Source organism: Cuculus canorus, chromosome 2 (assembly GCF_017976375.1).
Source record: "Cuculus canorus isolate bCucCan1 chromosome 2, bCucCan1.pri, whole genome shotgun sequence".
NCBI lineage: Eukaryota > Metazoa > Chordata > Aves > Cuculiformes > Cuculidae > Cuculus > Cuculus canorus.
Window position 1 is genome coordinate 48,602,005 of NC_071402.1, and position 13,303 is coordinate 48,615,307.

Consider the following 13,303-nt stretch of genomic DNA (forward strand, 5'->3'; position numbering starts at 1 on the left):
AATTCCTCAGACTCATGGACATGAAACCTTAAATTAAATGTAAGGAGGAAGAGATAAGAACAAATTATAATAGTGCTGAGAGCAAGAGATTACAACAGGGTATTTGGTTAAAATGCGGTTTTCATAATATATGTTGCCGAAAATTGCAAATGTATTCTGTTATGTTTATAAGCCAACTTTTGTTATGCAGAGTTATAAAGATTGCTAGGTACTCAGTCACCGTGGATCCAAATGGTGTGGGGTATTCAAAAAAGAAGAGCACGTTGTTACTGTTAAAGTGGTCCTCTAAAAAAAAAAAGGAATAGCGACCTAGTCATTCTGCATTTCTCCCTGACACAGACACCTAGTCAAATGTACTAGCTTCTAGGGGACAGTGCAAAATTATATAATTTAGACATATGAGGAAGTAAAATTAAATAGCCATGAGATGAGCATACCATTGAACAGATCTAATTTATAATGGGCTCTTATGCAAATTGCCTTTGAGCACTTATTAATTTCTTTCATTTTCTTTTACTAAAGACAACGTGGACTAAAAAGTCTCAGAGAAAAAAAAAAAAGTAAAAGCCTATTCCATCTCGCTTTCCACATACCACAGAATGTTAAGTAAGCATTCCCATTAGCCATGTAAATATAATGATGCGATAGTAAAACTTGCATACATTTATCCTTTTAAGAGCCAAACCCCTACTCACCTTGCCACAGTGGCTCCAACCAGGTGAGTAAAATTTCAACTAAAATACTTTTTCTTTGCCATATAATTCATTATTGAAGGGAGAGAGATTTGTTTTCATGAGTGCTTTGCCCCTCGCCAGCCACTGAGTATCTTACCTTGGTGAAGTCCCAGGTAGTTACTTGCCCTGCCATTAGCATAGGATTGCGGGTGCCAGGACATCACCAATGCTTCTGTCAGGGCACAGTTCTCTCTGCTGCGTTATTAAACACCAGTTGTTTTCTTCTCTTTTTGTTGTTCTACGAAATACACAGATTGTTGGGAGAGCTGACAGCTTAAAACACTTGAAAATAGTTTATCGCAAAAAAAAATTCAGTTTAGAAGTTTTGACCTATGATGATGATGATGATAATAATAGAAATAATATACTAAATATATTCAATAATATGGAATCTGTGTTTTCTCAAAAAAAATGTAGGTTTATTTCTACCTTAGATTGAAAGTAATGCAATATTCTGCATGCCTGCAAACATCAAGGCTTGCTGCTTTTCCAAATTCCTTGTATCTGTTTGGTTACAAAAGGGAAGAATTTTAGCTTTGTCCACTGAAGCTCCTAAACCACATTTTTTAGCACATTTTTTTTAGTGTTAAGTTGTGCAGTAATTGACTTAATTAAATAATATTGACCATCTTGCTCCTAATTATTGTTCCTTTCCCAAATTCTCAACAGAGGTAGAATGTACTAAAGGGAAGTCTTTCTCTTTATGTGTTTAATAATATATGTAAATATTTACACACTGAGAGAGCAAGGTTACAAACACTATGTATACAGTTTTGCTGCAGACTGAGTATATTTTTATACTTGACTAACAGGACTTGTTTCCGAAGAATCTGAAAAATCCTGTAAGCAATGTCATCTTCCTGTGCGAGCTTTTTGGTCTAGAAACACTGCTATGGGAGTGCTGGTCTGCAGGGAGAAGGATCCCTACAGTATTTTATAAAAGTAAAACATCGATCTCTACCATATCCAGTTGTTTTCTGCCCACTATAACCAAGCTTGTGATTGTACGTCTTTTCTGTCCTTAAAGTAAAATGAAATTCTCTGTCCAAAGCTGAGTTTTCCACTGGTTATATTTTCAGCCCTTGAAGCGTTCGATTTCTGACAGTGGAATATGATACTTAAAGCCATAGACATTAATTATTACCCACTGGAGGTCACACTTTCAACCCATGGGACATTAATTTTCCTGATACACAGAAAATTCCAGCCTGTTAGTTTTAATTAAATACTTCAGAAATGCATTTGCTTGTAAATGGACTACAGTTTCTTATCCTTTACCCTTGATATTTGGCTAATTCTGCATATAATTATTAGCTTATTTTGCAAGCTTCCTTCAAAGCACTTTTGTATTTGGGAGTCTGTTCAGCTGGTACATATTTATCTTTTAAAAAAAGTAAAATTTTTGCCAGTCATTGGCCAGTATTGTCAAGAATGAGATGGGCAAAGCATCGTTCTGGCTTTCTTGGGAAGCGAAATTATAATAGGCAGGACTTAACAGTCGGTTTTCATGCAAGCAGATTGATGTCACTTAAGCATTTAGAATTGCAGTGTGAGACCAAAGAGGAGTAGCGGTGGAGCTGTGAGTGACAGGGAGGGTGGTTACTCAGATTGTATTGTATAGAAACATTGCCAAGCTAGGCACAGCAGAGAGCTTACTGCTGTGCTTCCCAGGAGCCCAGCAGTACAGGGGGACGCTGGAGGATAATAGCGTTGGTTGTTCCTCATATTCTGGCTGATCGTTCCCAAGATCCTGGCATAGCCTGGTTTCCTCCGCTGGCTGCTGTAGCTTACGAAAAGGACCATGCCACCAGATGTGTGTCTCATATTGTCTCAAAGTCTTTCCCTGGAGGCTGTGAAAGGGGAAAAGGCTTTAATTTTGTTTACAGAATTTTCTCTGCTGGGGGTCTACCCTTCCAAAGCTCTTTTAACCTGTGAGAGTGCAGCTGTGTATCGCAAAGTGAACCTGGGAGGGGAGTGGGAAGGGAATTGGGATTTTGCAATTCCTTGGGTTTTTCTGCTACTGCAGTGAAAAAAGCCAGTGCACTAAGGCAGCACTTCGTTAACTCTCCCAGCCCAGACCCACAGTCTTTCAGGTCCCCAGTAGCACTCCTAATGGCTGTATGCTCGTGTCAGCATTATGGTTTTGTCAGAAGGCTCCATCCTCTGATACTATCTTGTTCTTCTCCTAAACAATTAATAAAATGAAGACAAAAAGCCTAGAGGTTTAAAGCATGTAATTATAGTAGTAACTTGGAACTAGGAAAATGCTGCAGAAACCAATTACAATTATACATTTCAGTAATGACTTATTTGGCCAAGTATATATATTTTGTGTGTGAATTCCATGATAGATTCCAAGATGACATCCTTGAGTACAGGGGAAAATTAATTCTAAATGCCAAATGCATCCACATTAGACATAAACATTGCTCATCCACTTAGTGAACAGGAACTGGTATTTTACAGCCTGTCACAGCTTAAATTGGAGCAATTGGGCAGGCAGCAACAAGTATCCAAGTAAGAAAGCTTAAATAGTTCTAAGGGAGAAAAGATATTTTGAACCCGATCATTCTGCAAAACATATTTAATTCCTTATATGTTACATATTTCATATTACTTGAACTGATTCGGGCATTTCCTAGAGAACTTTAAATGACCAGCTGAGGTTAATGGGATTTATTTCTTTCCTAGTCTTCATCTCTCCCCGCTGGTGAGAAAGAATAGATGAGACTTGTATTCTGTTCACAGCTTATTACCGGGTGTACTGCTGAGTCCCTGCTGCAAGCACAGACATCACTCCAAACTCCATTTGGGTTGTCTGTGCCTTTTTCCAAGAGGGAGTGTGTGGTTGTGGGTGCCATGTGACGTGTGATCATCTGGAGCTCCATGCTTTTGTAGTTCCCCAAGACCCCACTGCAAGCCCTGCTGTCTCCTCCTTTTCGGAACTGCTTCTGTCTTTTGCCTCTTGAACCTTTCCTGGAGATCCCTTTCTGCTTGCTTGATCGATGGGATATCTCACAGCCTGGGATGCTTCATGCATCCAGGAGGGCTGCTCACCTCTGAGGTTTTGGTGTTTTTTTCCTACTAGTGGCGAATGGTTATTTCTTCACTTCTTTTATAACAGAAATACAGTGCCATGACTGTTTGTTGAGCTTGCAGTATTATTTTTGTGAGAAGACAGGCTCGTACCTTAGGTATGCCACAAGCTGAGTGTAATCAAGGAGCGTAAGTGCCTGTTGGTCCTCTAGCTTCTCCACTAGTACTGCTGCATGCTCTTTAATAACTTGCAGTGGTTTTATTGTGCTGATTCCTGAATCACATTGGCTATACTGCGACAAAAACCACAGGCAAGTGGGCCTTTGCATTCCAACAATGAAAACACAGAATCTGCAGAATACTGCACAGTGTAAAGGATTGTGGCAAGGCTCTGAAGTCATGTCCAAAACTGTTGGTAGCATTTAACATGGAGTGTCTGTGTAATGTATCACAAGTGAGCTATTCCGAGAGGATTTTGTTTATAGTTTACAGTTCTTGAGAGGACCAGTGTTGGAAAGAATCAAAATATATTTCCACTTTGCACATAGAGATGTATAAACAGGCACACAAAATCAAACCTACCAGTTGCTCCTGCTGATTTCATTGGGAAACAGCCAGTGACTCAGGAGCATTTTGCAAACACATGTTGCAGAAACATAACATGTATTCCGTGTATACTGTGGCAGGGTTTTGTTCAGAGTTTTCAGCCCTTCCTACTGCTCTAACGAAAGGAGATTTGTGGGGCACACGTCTAGAAAACACGTGTGCATCCAGCAGGTGATGTTGCAAGAACTGGTAGTAAGCAGAGGCTGTCTAGATGGCTGCATGGTTCTGGTGGTCAGCAAGTGATCTCTGTCAAAACTGAGGCTTTTTTCTTCATTATTTTAGTGTGCTAATTGGTAGGTGCCACAAAGAGTTAATTTTTATTGTGAAATCATTACCTCACATTGAAGTGCGCTGTATCCCCAGCTGCATGTTCCCACAATGTGCTGCTCCCTCAGTTGTGCCTTTCCAAGTCTTGGTTGCAGTTAAATGCCATCCAAAAAATGTTCTGGGTTTAAAAACAAACAAGCAAGAAACAAGCAGACAACGAAAAAACTTTTCCCAAGTGCAGTTTCCAAACTTAATCAGGTTCACCATGCAGTCCCCCAGAAAGAAGGATGAAGTCAATCAAGGGGGTTGGTGCTTCTCAGGGAAACAGGATCTGCTGATGGGGAGCTATCAAGAGAGGTGTCCAAAATAACAGAGGAGGTGTCATCTCAAGACATGGATTCGGGCAGTGAGGCTGGTGCGAGAGGCTCCTGCCCCAGCTCCTTCCCCCTCCACCTCCTCAACCATGGTACTTAAAAGTTTCTTAGGCCATGCTGGAAAACACCCAGCTTATATCACGGTTTCAAACCAGCCCTTTTCTTATGAAGGGGAGCCATGGTGTGGGGGTTTCGCAGCATTGGGCCGTTTGAGTGGCTGCTGAGCCAAGCTTGGTGTGACCTTGCTGCTTGCCTCTTGTTTCCTCTCTAGAATCGGCCGGCTTTTTGATGGCACGGAGCCCATTGTCCTCGACAGTCTCAAGCAGCATTATTTCATCGACAGAGATGGGCAGATGTTCAGATATATCTTGAATTTTTTAAGGACATCAAAACTCCTCATTCCTGATGATTTCAAGGTGAGATTTCAAGGGACCTGGGTGTTTTGCATGTGCCTTGCTAATGCAAGTATCTGGCATGTAGTCAAAACAGAGCCTAGATGGGGAAGACAGTGGTGTTTGATTTAAAGTATGTGACAAAAGTAAGCATGAGGTTGCTAAAATGGCATCTGTCAGCCTTTCCTACAGTGGCATCAATGTTAAATCTTCCCCTCCTGGCTATAGCGTGATGGAGCAACCTTGCCATGTTTGACCTAGGGAAATTAAACATTGTAGGATATTAGTGGAGAGAGAAAGGATGTTAGAATCTGAAACTGTTCATGAGGTTTGCTGATTACTTGTCCTCTCATCCACTCTTATGCTTCCCCCCTATCTGCAGCAGCTCCAGCTTCTACTCCCACGCTGATATTCAGAGTGGTGTGGGAATCACAGTATTGACAAAATAAACTACGCACATGGTAATATTTGAGCATTAAATCATAAAATATTTTCTACCTCAGACTCCTAAACGCTTACTGTAAGTTTCATTTTAGAGTTTTAGAGTAGTCAGGGATGAGTAGTTCCACATTTATTATTTAAACTTTATTAAAGAGCATGGGTTATTTTTAATAACAAATTAAATTTGTGGTAGTTCACCACATTAGATACTAGCCTACAGAGGTAGGGCTTCAGATTCCATGTGATATTCTGTATTTATCCACTTGTAGGTGTGTGGATATATATGTGGTGTCAGCGAAAACAGTGCTGGAGACCACATTTGGAATCAGAACAGATCCTTATCGTTACTTAATGAATGCATATCAGCGTAGCTGGCAGTGCCATTAGTTCACCATAGGAATTACAGCACTTCAGATTGAGCAGGAGAGGTGATGGGGAATGGCTAGAGCAGTTCACACTGGTGTGCATTCTTGTCTCCCTCATATCTGAGACAGATTTTCAGGTGTTTGGGACATAACAGCTGTGAGGTTGAGTACTGCAGCAACTTCTCACACGCGTGACAAAGATAGACTTACCTGAATAATGTGAGAGTTTGGAACTAGCTGATAAGCATCATATCCCTCTTTTGAAGCCTTAGCATGGCTTTGTGGTGCTCTCTGCACTTGTCCTGAAGATAATCAGAAATGTAAAGAAAAAGGAAAAGCCACCTTCCATGCAATATTAACAAATTATACATGCAAAGCCTTTTAAACACATAAATATACTGTAGCTGTGTTGAAATTAAAAATGTAAGTCTTGGCAAGTTTGCCCAACTAACATCATGTTCAAAGGAGCGTCTCTAGTTATGCCTTAAGTTGTCCAAAAGATTAGTGCTTAAAATGAACAGTGATTCTTGTTACTTAGAAATATACAGTTGAGATGACTTTTTTGTTACACTTTAAGTGTAAGCAGTATTGTAAGCATGGTTTAGGTGTTCCATTCTCATAAAGCATTCTGCCTGTAGCTCAGATTCAGGGTCATATTGATTGTTAGCAGTCTTCCTTTGTTGTCATTCTGCTCCCTAATTCTTATGTTTGGTTTTTTTCCTGTATTAATATTTTGCAAATGGTCTTACAGTCTTAAACCTAGCAAAACAAGATTATTATTATTTTCTAATTTAAAAAATGGCAGTAAACAGACTCCAGATCATCAGTTCTAAATTACTTCTGTACTGCTTACGCTCAGAAATGTGTTCTCTCTGCTCTGGCGTTTCAGACGCTGTAGTAAACAATACTGTTGGCAAAATGGGGAGGTATTAAAAAATACTTAATATTTAAAATGCAGTAATATGTGCAATTCATTATGCAAATATTTGAATCATTTTACACTTAGAACCATCATAGCCTTCCTCATTTATATTCTTATACCTGTTACAATGCCTGCTAGTATTGCTGTAAGACACGATGGATCCTAGTGATGAATTTTCTGAATGCTGATTGAATTCTGTTCCATCTGTTCAATGAGGTCATTATTCTATGACATCACTATGGGGATAAAATACTTGAAAAAGTGGATTTTTGCCTGGATTGTTCTATAGCAGAATGGAGCTGAGCAGGCATATCCTCCCCCTCCCTTCCTGAATGCTGCTATACCCAGTCTGTTTCAAGTGGCTGATGGTTATTTTTTGCTTGCACTGTTATTTTATTACACCTTCCTACACAGTAATTATGAACTTTGTCTGAAGGGTTCGAGATCTAGAGCAGCGTTAGCCTGAACAACTGTATATATTAAGCGGTACATTAGCAATGCCTCTTTCTTAATTGTGCACAGTAATATATGTGTCTTTCAGGACTACAGTTTGTTATATGAAGAAGCAAAGTATTTTCAGCTTCAGCCCATGCTAGGAGAAATGGAAAGGTGGAAACAGGACCGGGAGAGTGGCCGCTTTTCAAAGTCTTGTGAGTGCCTGGTGGTGCGAGTGGCCCCAGATCTTGGGGAGAGGATTACACTGAGTGGTGACAAGTCATTGATAGAAGAAGTGTTCCCAGAGATCGGTGACGTGATGTGTAACTCTGTCAATGCTGGATGGAATCATGACTCGACGCATGTCATCCGATTTCCACTGAATGGATACTGTCACCTCAACTCAGTTCAGGTAGGAAATCAAATATGCATTTTTTGCAAGGGAGCCTGCTGACCCAGTGGGTTGGCCCTCTGCTCCATCAGTGGGGCATTTTGATGAACTAAATCGGCTGGAGGCTTTGAGACAGTTATTTACTTCTGTTGGTCTGGGCTGCTTTCTCAACTTAAATCATACACATCATCACCAAATCTCTTTGCAAGTAAACTACAGTAGTGTTAAAAACCTGTTTTATGAGGTAAACGTTTGCCTTAATGTAAAGACATTGTATATTTTGAGAGACATTTTTTGGCGTTTGAATACAAAGTAAGCATTCAAGCTTGCTTTCAGTCCCTTTCCTTGCTGGTTATTAATTTTCTGGATTGCTGAGGGGGCACAGAGACATCTCAAACCAGGGAAGGAAGATGCCATATTCCCACAGAGCATGTGTGAGAGGTCATCAAGAGCTGTGCCTTCATCTCGGAAAGGTAGTGGAGATGCTCTGATTTACCAGAGTCCACAGGAGCTCTGAAACTAAACAGGAAGAATGGAGGAGCAAAAAGGTGAAGGCCCAGTCTCTTATTCTGGAGAAGAGAGTGGAAGAGAGAATTGATGTGTGTGAGATGAGTGTACAATAGCATTGGCCAGCTGCTGAAAGGAGGGCCACGCTTCCACAGAGGGAGAACACAGTTAGTCTTCCTCCTCCTTCTTCCTCCTGAAACAGGACCAAGTATTTCTGGAGAAGAGAGCAGCCTGCAGCCGCAGGAGAAGGCATTTATTGAAACTTACTTTTGTAGAGGGGACTTTGCCTCAGCCCCCTCTGCTACCCCTCCAGCTGGGGCATCTTAGGAGGGCTTTGACCCTTCCAAAACACTGTCAGGCAAGGTGTGTAATGTGAAGGGTACAGTAGGGGACAAGTTATTACAGATGTGGTTAAAAACTCGTGTGTCATTTTTCCAGTGTTACCCAGGTCTTTTGTGTTTGATAGAGACTTCCCTAGTAGTACTTGAATAAATTACCATATACTTCTTTCTTTGGGTGAAGACAATGTGTTGTCTTCCTCCTTCCTGAGGTTACAAAGGCATCTCTGCTTATTTGAAAGACACCGATCTTTTTCTGTGGTCTAAAATCGGTAGCTGTTATAGATGGGTAAGGAGAAATCTGGGAGAAAAATGCAGGTAATTTTTGGAAGAACTATAAGAAACTTATAACTTACAGTGTCATCTGTTTTATCCCTTGGTTAAAAACAACCAACCTCACGCACCTTCCTCCACCTAGTTGGCAGATCCTGCACAGCCAGCATTTTGATGTGAAAGCACTTCACATCTGGAATTGCCAGTAGCACTATTGATGATACGAATTAGCCGTGCTTGGGTATTTTGGAAGGACATTTGCCAGCCTGAAGCAATATATGTAAAGACCTGGCATGTCTTGTTTTAGACGTTTGTAAACGACAGCTCACTTTTTCCCCCACCACAGTTCTCTACAACTTTCTGCCACTCTGCTGTCCCAGCACACATGCAAGCCAATTTGCTAACTAGTGGAAGAGCAGGGAAAAACTCAGTTGACACCTGCTCCCAGCACAACCCCTGTGAGGTCTGGTCATGCTGGACAGAGGGTCCTATGCCCTGTGGGGTGCAGGAGCATCAGCCTCCCCTTGGGGCTGGTGGCCATCACAGCTGACCTTGATGAAGCCCTTTTTCCTTCAGGGGTGGAGTGAAGGAAGCCCAGGCAGCAGAACAGATGAAGATAAAAGTAGCAAAGAGTATAAACAAGGGAAAGAATGTATGAACAGGCTTACAGAGGGATCTGAACAAGCTGGATTGATGGACGGAGGCCAACAGGATGAGGTTTAACAAGGCCAAGAGTAGAGTCCTGCATTTGGGATACAACAACCCCATGCAGCGCTACAGGCTTGGAGAAGGGTGGCTAGAAAGCTGCCTAGAGAAGGATCCGAGGGTGCTGGTTGACAGATGACTGGACGTGAGCCAGCAATGTGCCCAGGTGGCCAAGAAGGACAATGGCGTCTTGGCTTGTATCAGAAACAGCATGGCAGGCAGGACCAGGGCAGTGGTTCTACCCCTGTACTCAGCACTGGTGAGGCCACACCTCAAATACTGTGTTCAGCTTTGGGCCCCTCACTACAAGAAAGACATTGAGATCCTGAAGTGTGTCCAGAGGAGAGCAACGAAGCTGGTGAAGGGGCTGGAGAACAAGGCTTATGAGGAGCGGCTGAGGGTACTGGGACTGTTTAGCCTGGAGAAAAGGAGGTTGAGGGGAGACCTTATCACTGTCTGTAACTACCTGAAAGGAGGTTGTAGAGAGGTGGGTGTTGGTCTCTTTGCCCATATGATAGGTGATAGGACAAGCGGGAATGACCTCAAGCTGTGCTAGGGGAGGTTCAGATTGGACATTAGGAAAAAATTCTTCACTGAAAGGGTCATTGGGCACTGGCACAGGCTGCCCAGGGAGGTGGTGGAGTTACCATCCCTGGAGGTAAAGAGGGAGGTAAAAGAGGGGCAGATGTAGTGCTTACAGATATGATTTAGTAGTGTACAGGTACATTTGGGCTTGATGATCTCAAAGGTCTTTTCCAACTTACTGATTCTATGATTCTATGAATAGGCAGAACTCTTCAGTCCCATAATTAAAGGTAAAAGGACCAAGGTTTTACCACAGGTACAGATCTTTGTGATCACAGTTGGTATATACGTTTCTAGAGTACATGATGTTAACTTTTTGGAAATTATGAGCACAGTATCTGCATTGTCACCATTTAGTTGAGGTGTTTGCTCAGCAACCGCTGGTCTCTGCCGTGGAATCTTGTATTTGCTCTTCTGTAGTGTAAATTCTGTGAAGCAGAGAATGCGCTTTTCCAGGCATGTTCCTGTGGCTAGAAGAAAACTGGGTTTGTTGACAGCACTAAAATAAAATTAAATACATTTTTCTTCATTTTTCTTCTTGTTATTCGATGTCCAAAGTCAGTAGAAATCAGTCCAATACAGTGAAGCTGAGGGGACCAGTTAGTAGATCTGCATAACCGCTTTTGTTTCCTAGCTGAATCCATTTAAAACAAGCAGTTATCATCCTTGAACAGCAAATAGTCTATTTATTTAATTATACATCAGTGTTTCCTCTTTTTTGCAGGTACTTGAGAGGTTACAGCAAAGAGGATTTGAGATTGTTGGTTCATGTGGAGGTGGGGTGGACTCTTCCCAATTCAGTGAATACGTACTGAGACGAGAACTCAGAAGGACATCTCGTGCACCCTCCGTCATTCGAATAAAGCAGGAGCCTCTGGACTAAAATGGACATGTTTCTTTATGAAAAAAAAAAAAAAAAAAAAAAAAAAGGCAACGAGAGAGGAAAAAAAAAATGGGGACGTTTCATGTGCAGTTTGGACTCCAAACAAGTCCTGGAACTAAAATTGAATAAAAGACACATTTATATCAAAAATAGAGACCACACCTGAATTCATATGGGAACATTTGGAGTAGTAATAATAATAATAACCTCAAGGTGTAAAAGAAAATACACACACACCTATATTTAAAATATGTATGTATATGTATGTATGTACATATATATATGTATGTATATGTCAAAGGGTAGGAAATGCAACAACAATTAAGTGATAGATGAAGTTGGTGCTGTGATGGCCATTAAGTGTCCTAGGCCTTACTCGGGCCCACTTAACGGTGTACAAGCCATTACCATTGGGGGTACATAGACTACTCTTCACCCATTTTCCATTGCCAAACAGACATCCACTTTTTAATGTATACACCTTGGCTCAACTTGATTTGCATATGGAGGTTTATGTCTGTCTTTTTTAGAGGTGGATGGGCAGGTGTTCAGGAAATGACCATCCATTGCATTGGAAAGCTAGTCGAATGAAATTTTAAATGTAGTTTGTACAGAAGTCGCACACTTTTTGTCTGCCCTCACAGATGTGAAAGGTTAACTTTTCTTTTGAATGAGTTTTTTTGTTGTTTTTGTTTTGTGTTTTTCAAAGGGGGCCAGAATAATTAATATTTGGTAGAGATGCTCTGGTTTGAATCTGCTGCTTTCCTACAATTTTTTCAAATTTTATAATGTATTAAATACAATAAACTCTGTTTAAAATAACGAGGGTCTGGTCTGAGCCAACAGAAGCAGAGCGGTGAGATTTAGCTCACTGCACTCTAGTATGTGGAGTGGCAGCCGCTCTGGCAGGCAGCGGGCAGGCAGTGCTGCCTGCACATGATGGAGTGAGTTAAAGGCAGCAGGCGCTTTTGTGGGTTGCTGGTCTTCCTTCAGTACTGTGTTTTTGAACTTTGTCCCAGTCTGAAGAGAGGCTGCTGGTCAGACTTAAAAATAACACCATTTCAGCCTAGGGAAACCCATCAAAAAAATGACATCTGGTTCTGTAACCTTCAGTGTAACAGTGAACAGTTGCATCCTTCCTTCTTGACTAAGGAGTTGGCAGCTTCAACTCTCCAAGGCCTTGTCCTGCTGAGTATTAGTCAGCCTATTTGTTTTTAATGTCGTTCATTTCTCTCGTCTAAAGCTACTGTTCTGCCTAGAGAGTGAGGTGGTCAGCCCCTTGTGTTACGCCATTGGCGATGTTGCTCTTGGTAGCAGGCGGTAAGTCAGTGTCCTGCATTAGATGTCCTACGAGTTGTTCTCTTGCAGAGTCTCACTGAGGCCACCTCTACAGCTGCCTAGTTTGGACTGGTGAGATTTTGCAAAGGAGCCCCACTGCACAGACCATTCACGAGTTGATGCTTTCACCACCTAAGATGCACCAGCAACCACCACCTTTCCTCCAAAGTATCTTCTTATGCAATATTCCAGATTATGACTGTACTCATCCTAGTATGGAAGTTTCTATCGATGCAATGGTGCCGGCGTTCCACTCATTTTGGTGACACTTTGCTATTTATTTAAGAAAAAGAAAATGTTAAATACATGTATCAAGTTTTTTAATATAGTCTGATAACTCAAAAAAAAAAGCAACCATTTTTCTGGTTTTTATTAAACTATGTCAGAAGGTGCACTCAAATAACTCCTCTGGCAGCACATATCAATGGTTTTGAAGTTATTGAAATGTGGGAATGGGGAGGGTAGGGGGGACTCAAAAAATTCAAGTTCATTAAGGGGTTATTAGATATTCAATACGATGCCAATTTGTCTATTCACAGTACTGAAACAGCTGCCTCATTGAAAATGTTTGTTTTCAATTAGCAGCAAGTAGTCCTCTTACGAAATAAACAAATGCTTGCTCTTACTGCCCACAATTTGGTTGTTAGTTTGCATAGAAGTCGGAAAGCTAAAACCCTGGGAAATAAATATTTTTAACAGATCTTCAAACTG

The 13,303-nt window shown here is 41.3% G+C and overlaps 1 protein-coding gene across 6 annotated transcripts in view; it reads left to right on the top strand.

Moving 5' to 3' along the window:
- The window catches only part of KCTD1 (potassium channel tetramerization domain containing 1), a 100,746-nt gene extending 88,064 nt beyond the window's left edge, over positions 1–12,682 (top strand). For all 6 annotated transcript variants that reach the window (XM_054057466.1, XM_054057468.1, XM_054057465.1 and 3 more), the window contains 3 exons: positions 5,289–5,433; positions 7,679–7,984; positions 11,096–12,682. In XM_054057466.1, coding sequence (XP_053913441.1) covers positions 5,289–5,433; positions 7,679–7,984; positions 11,096–11,254 — 610 coding nt within the window. In that variant the 3' untranslated portion in view covers positions 11,255–12,682. The remainder of the gene's footprint in view (positions 1–5,288; positions 5,434–7,678; positions 7,985–11,095) is intronic.
- The last annotated feature ends 621 nt before the right edge of the window (positions 12,683–13,303 follow it).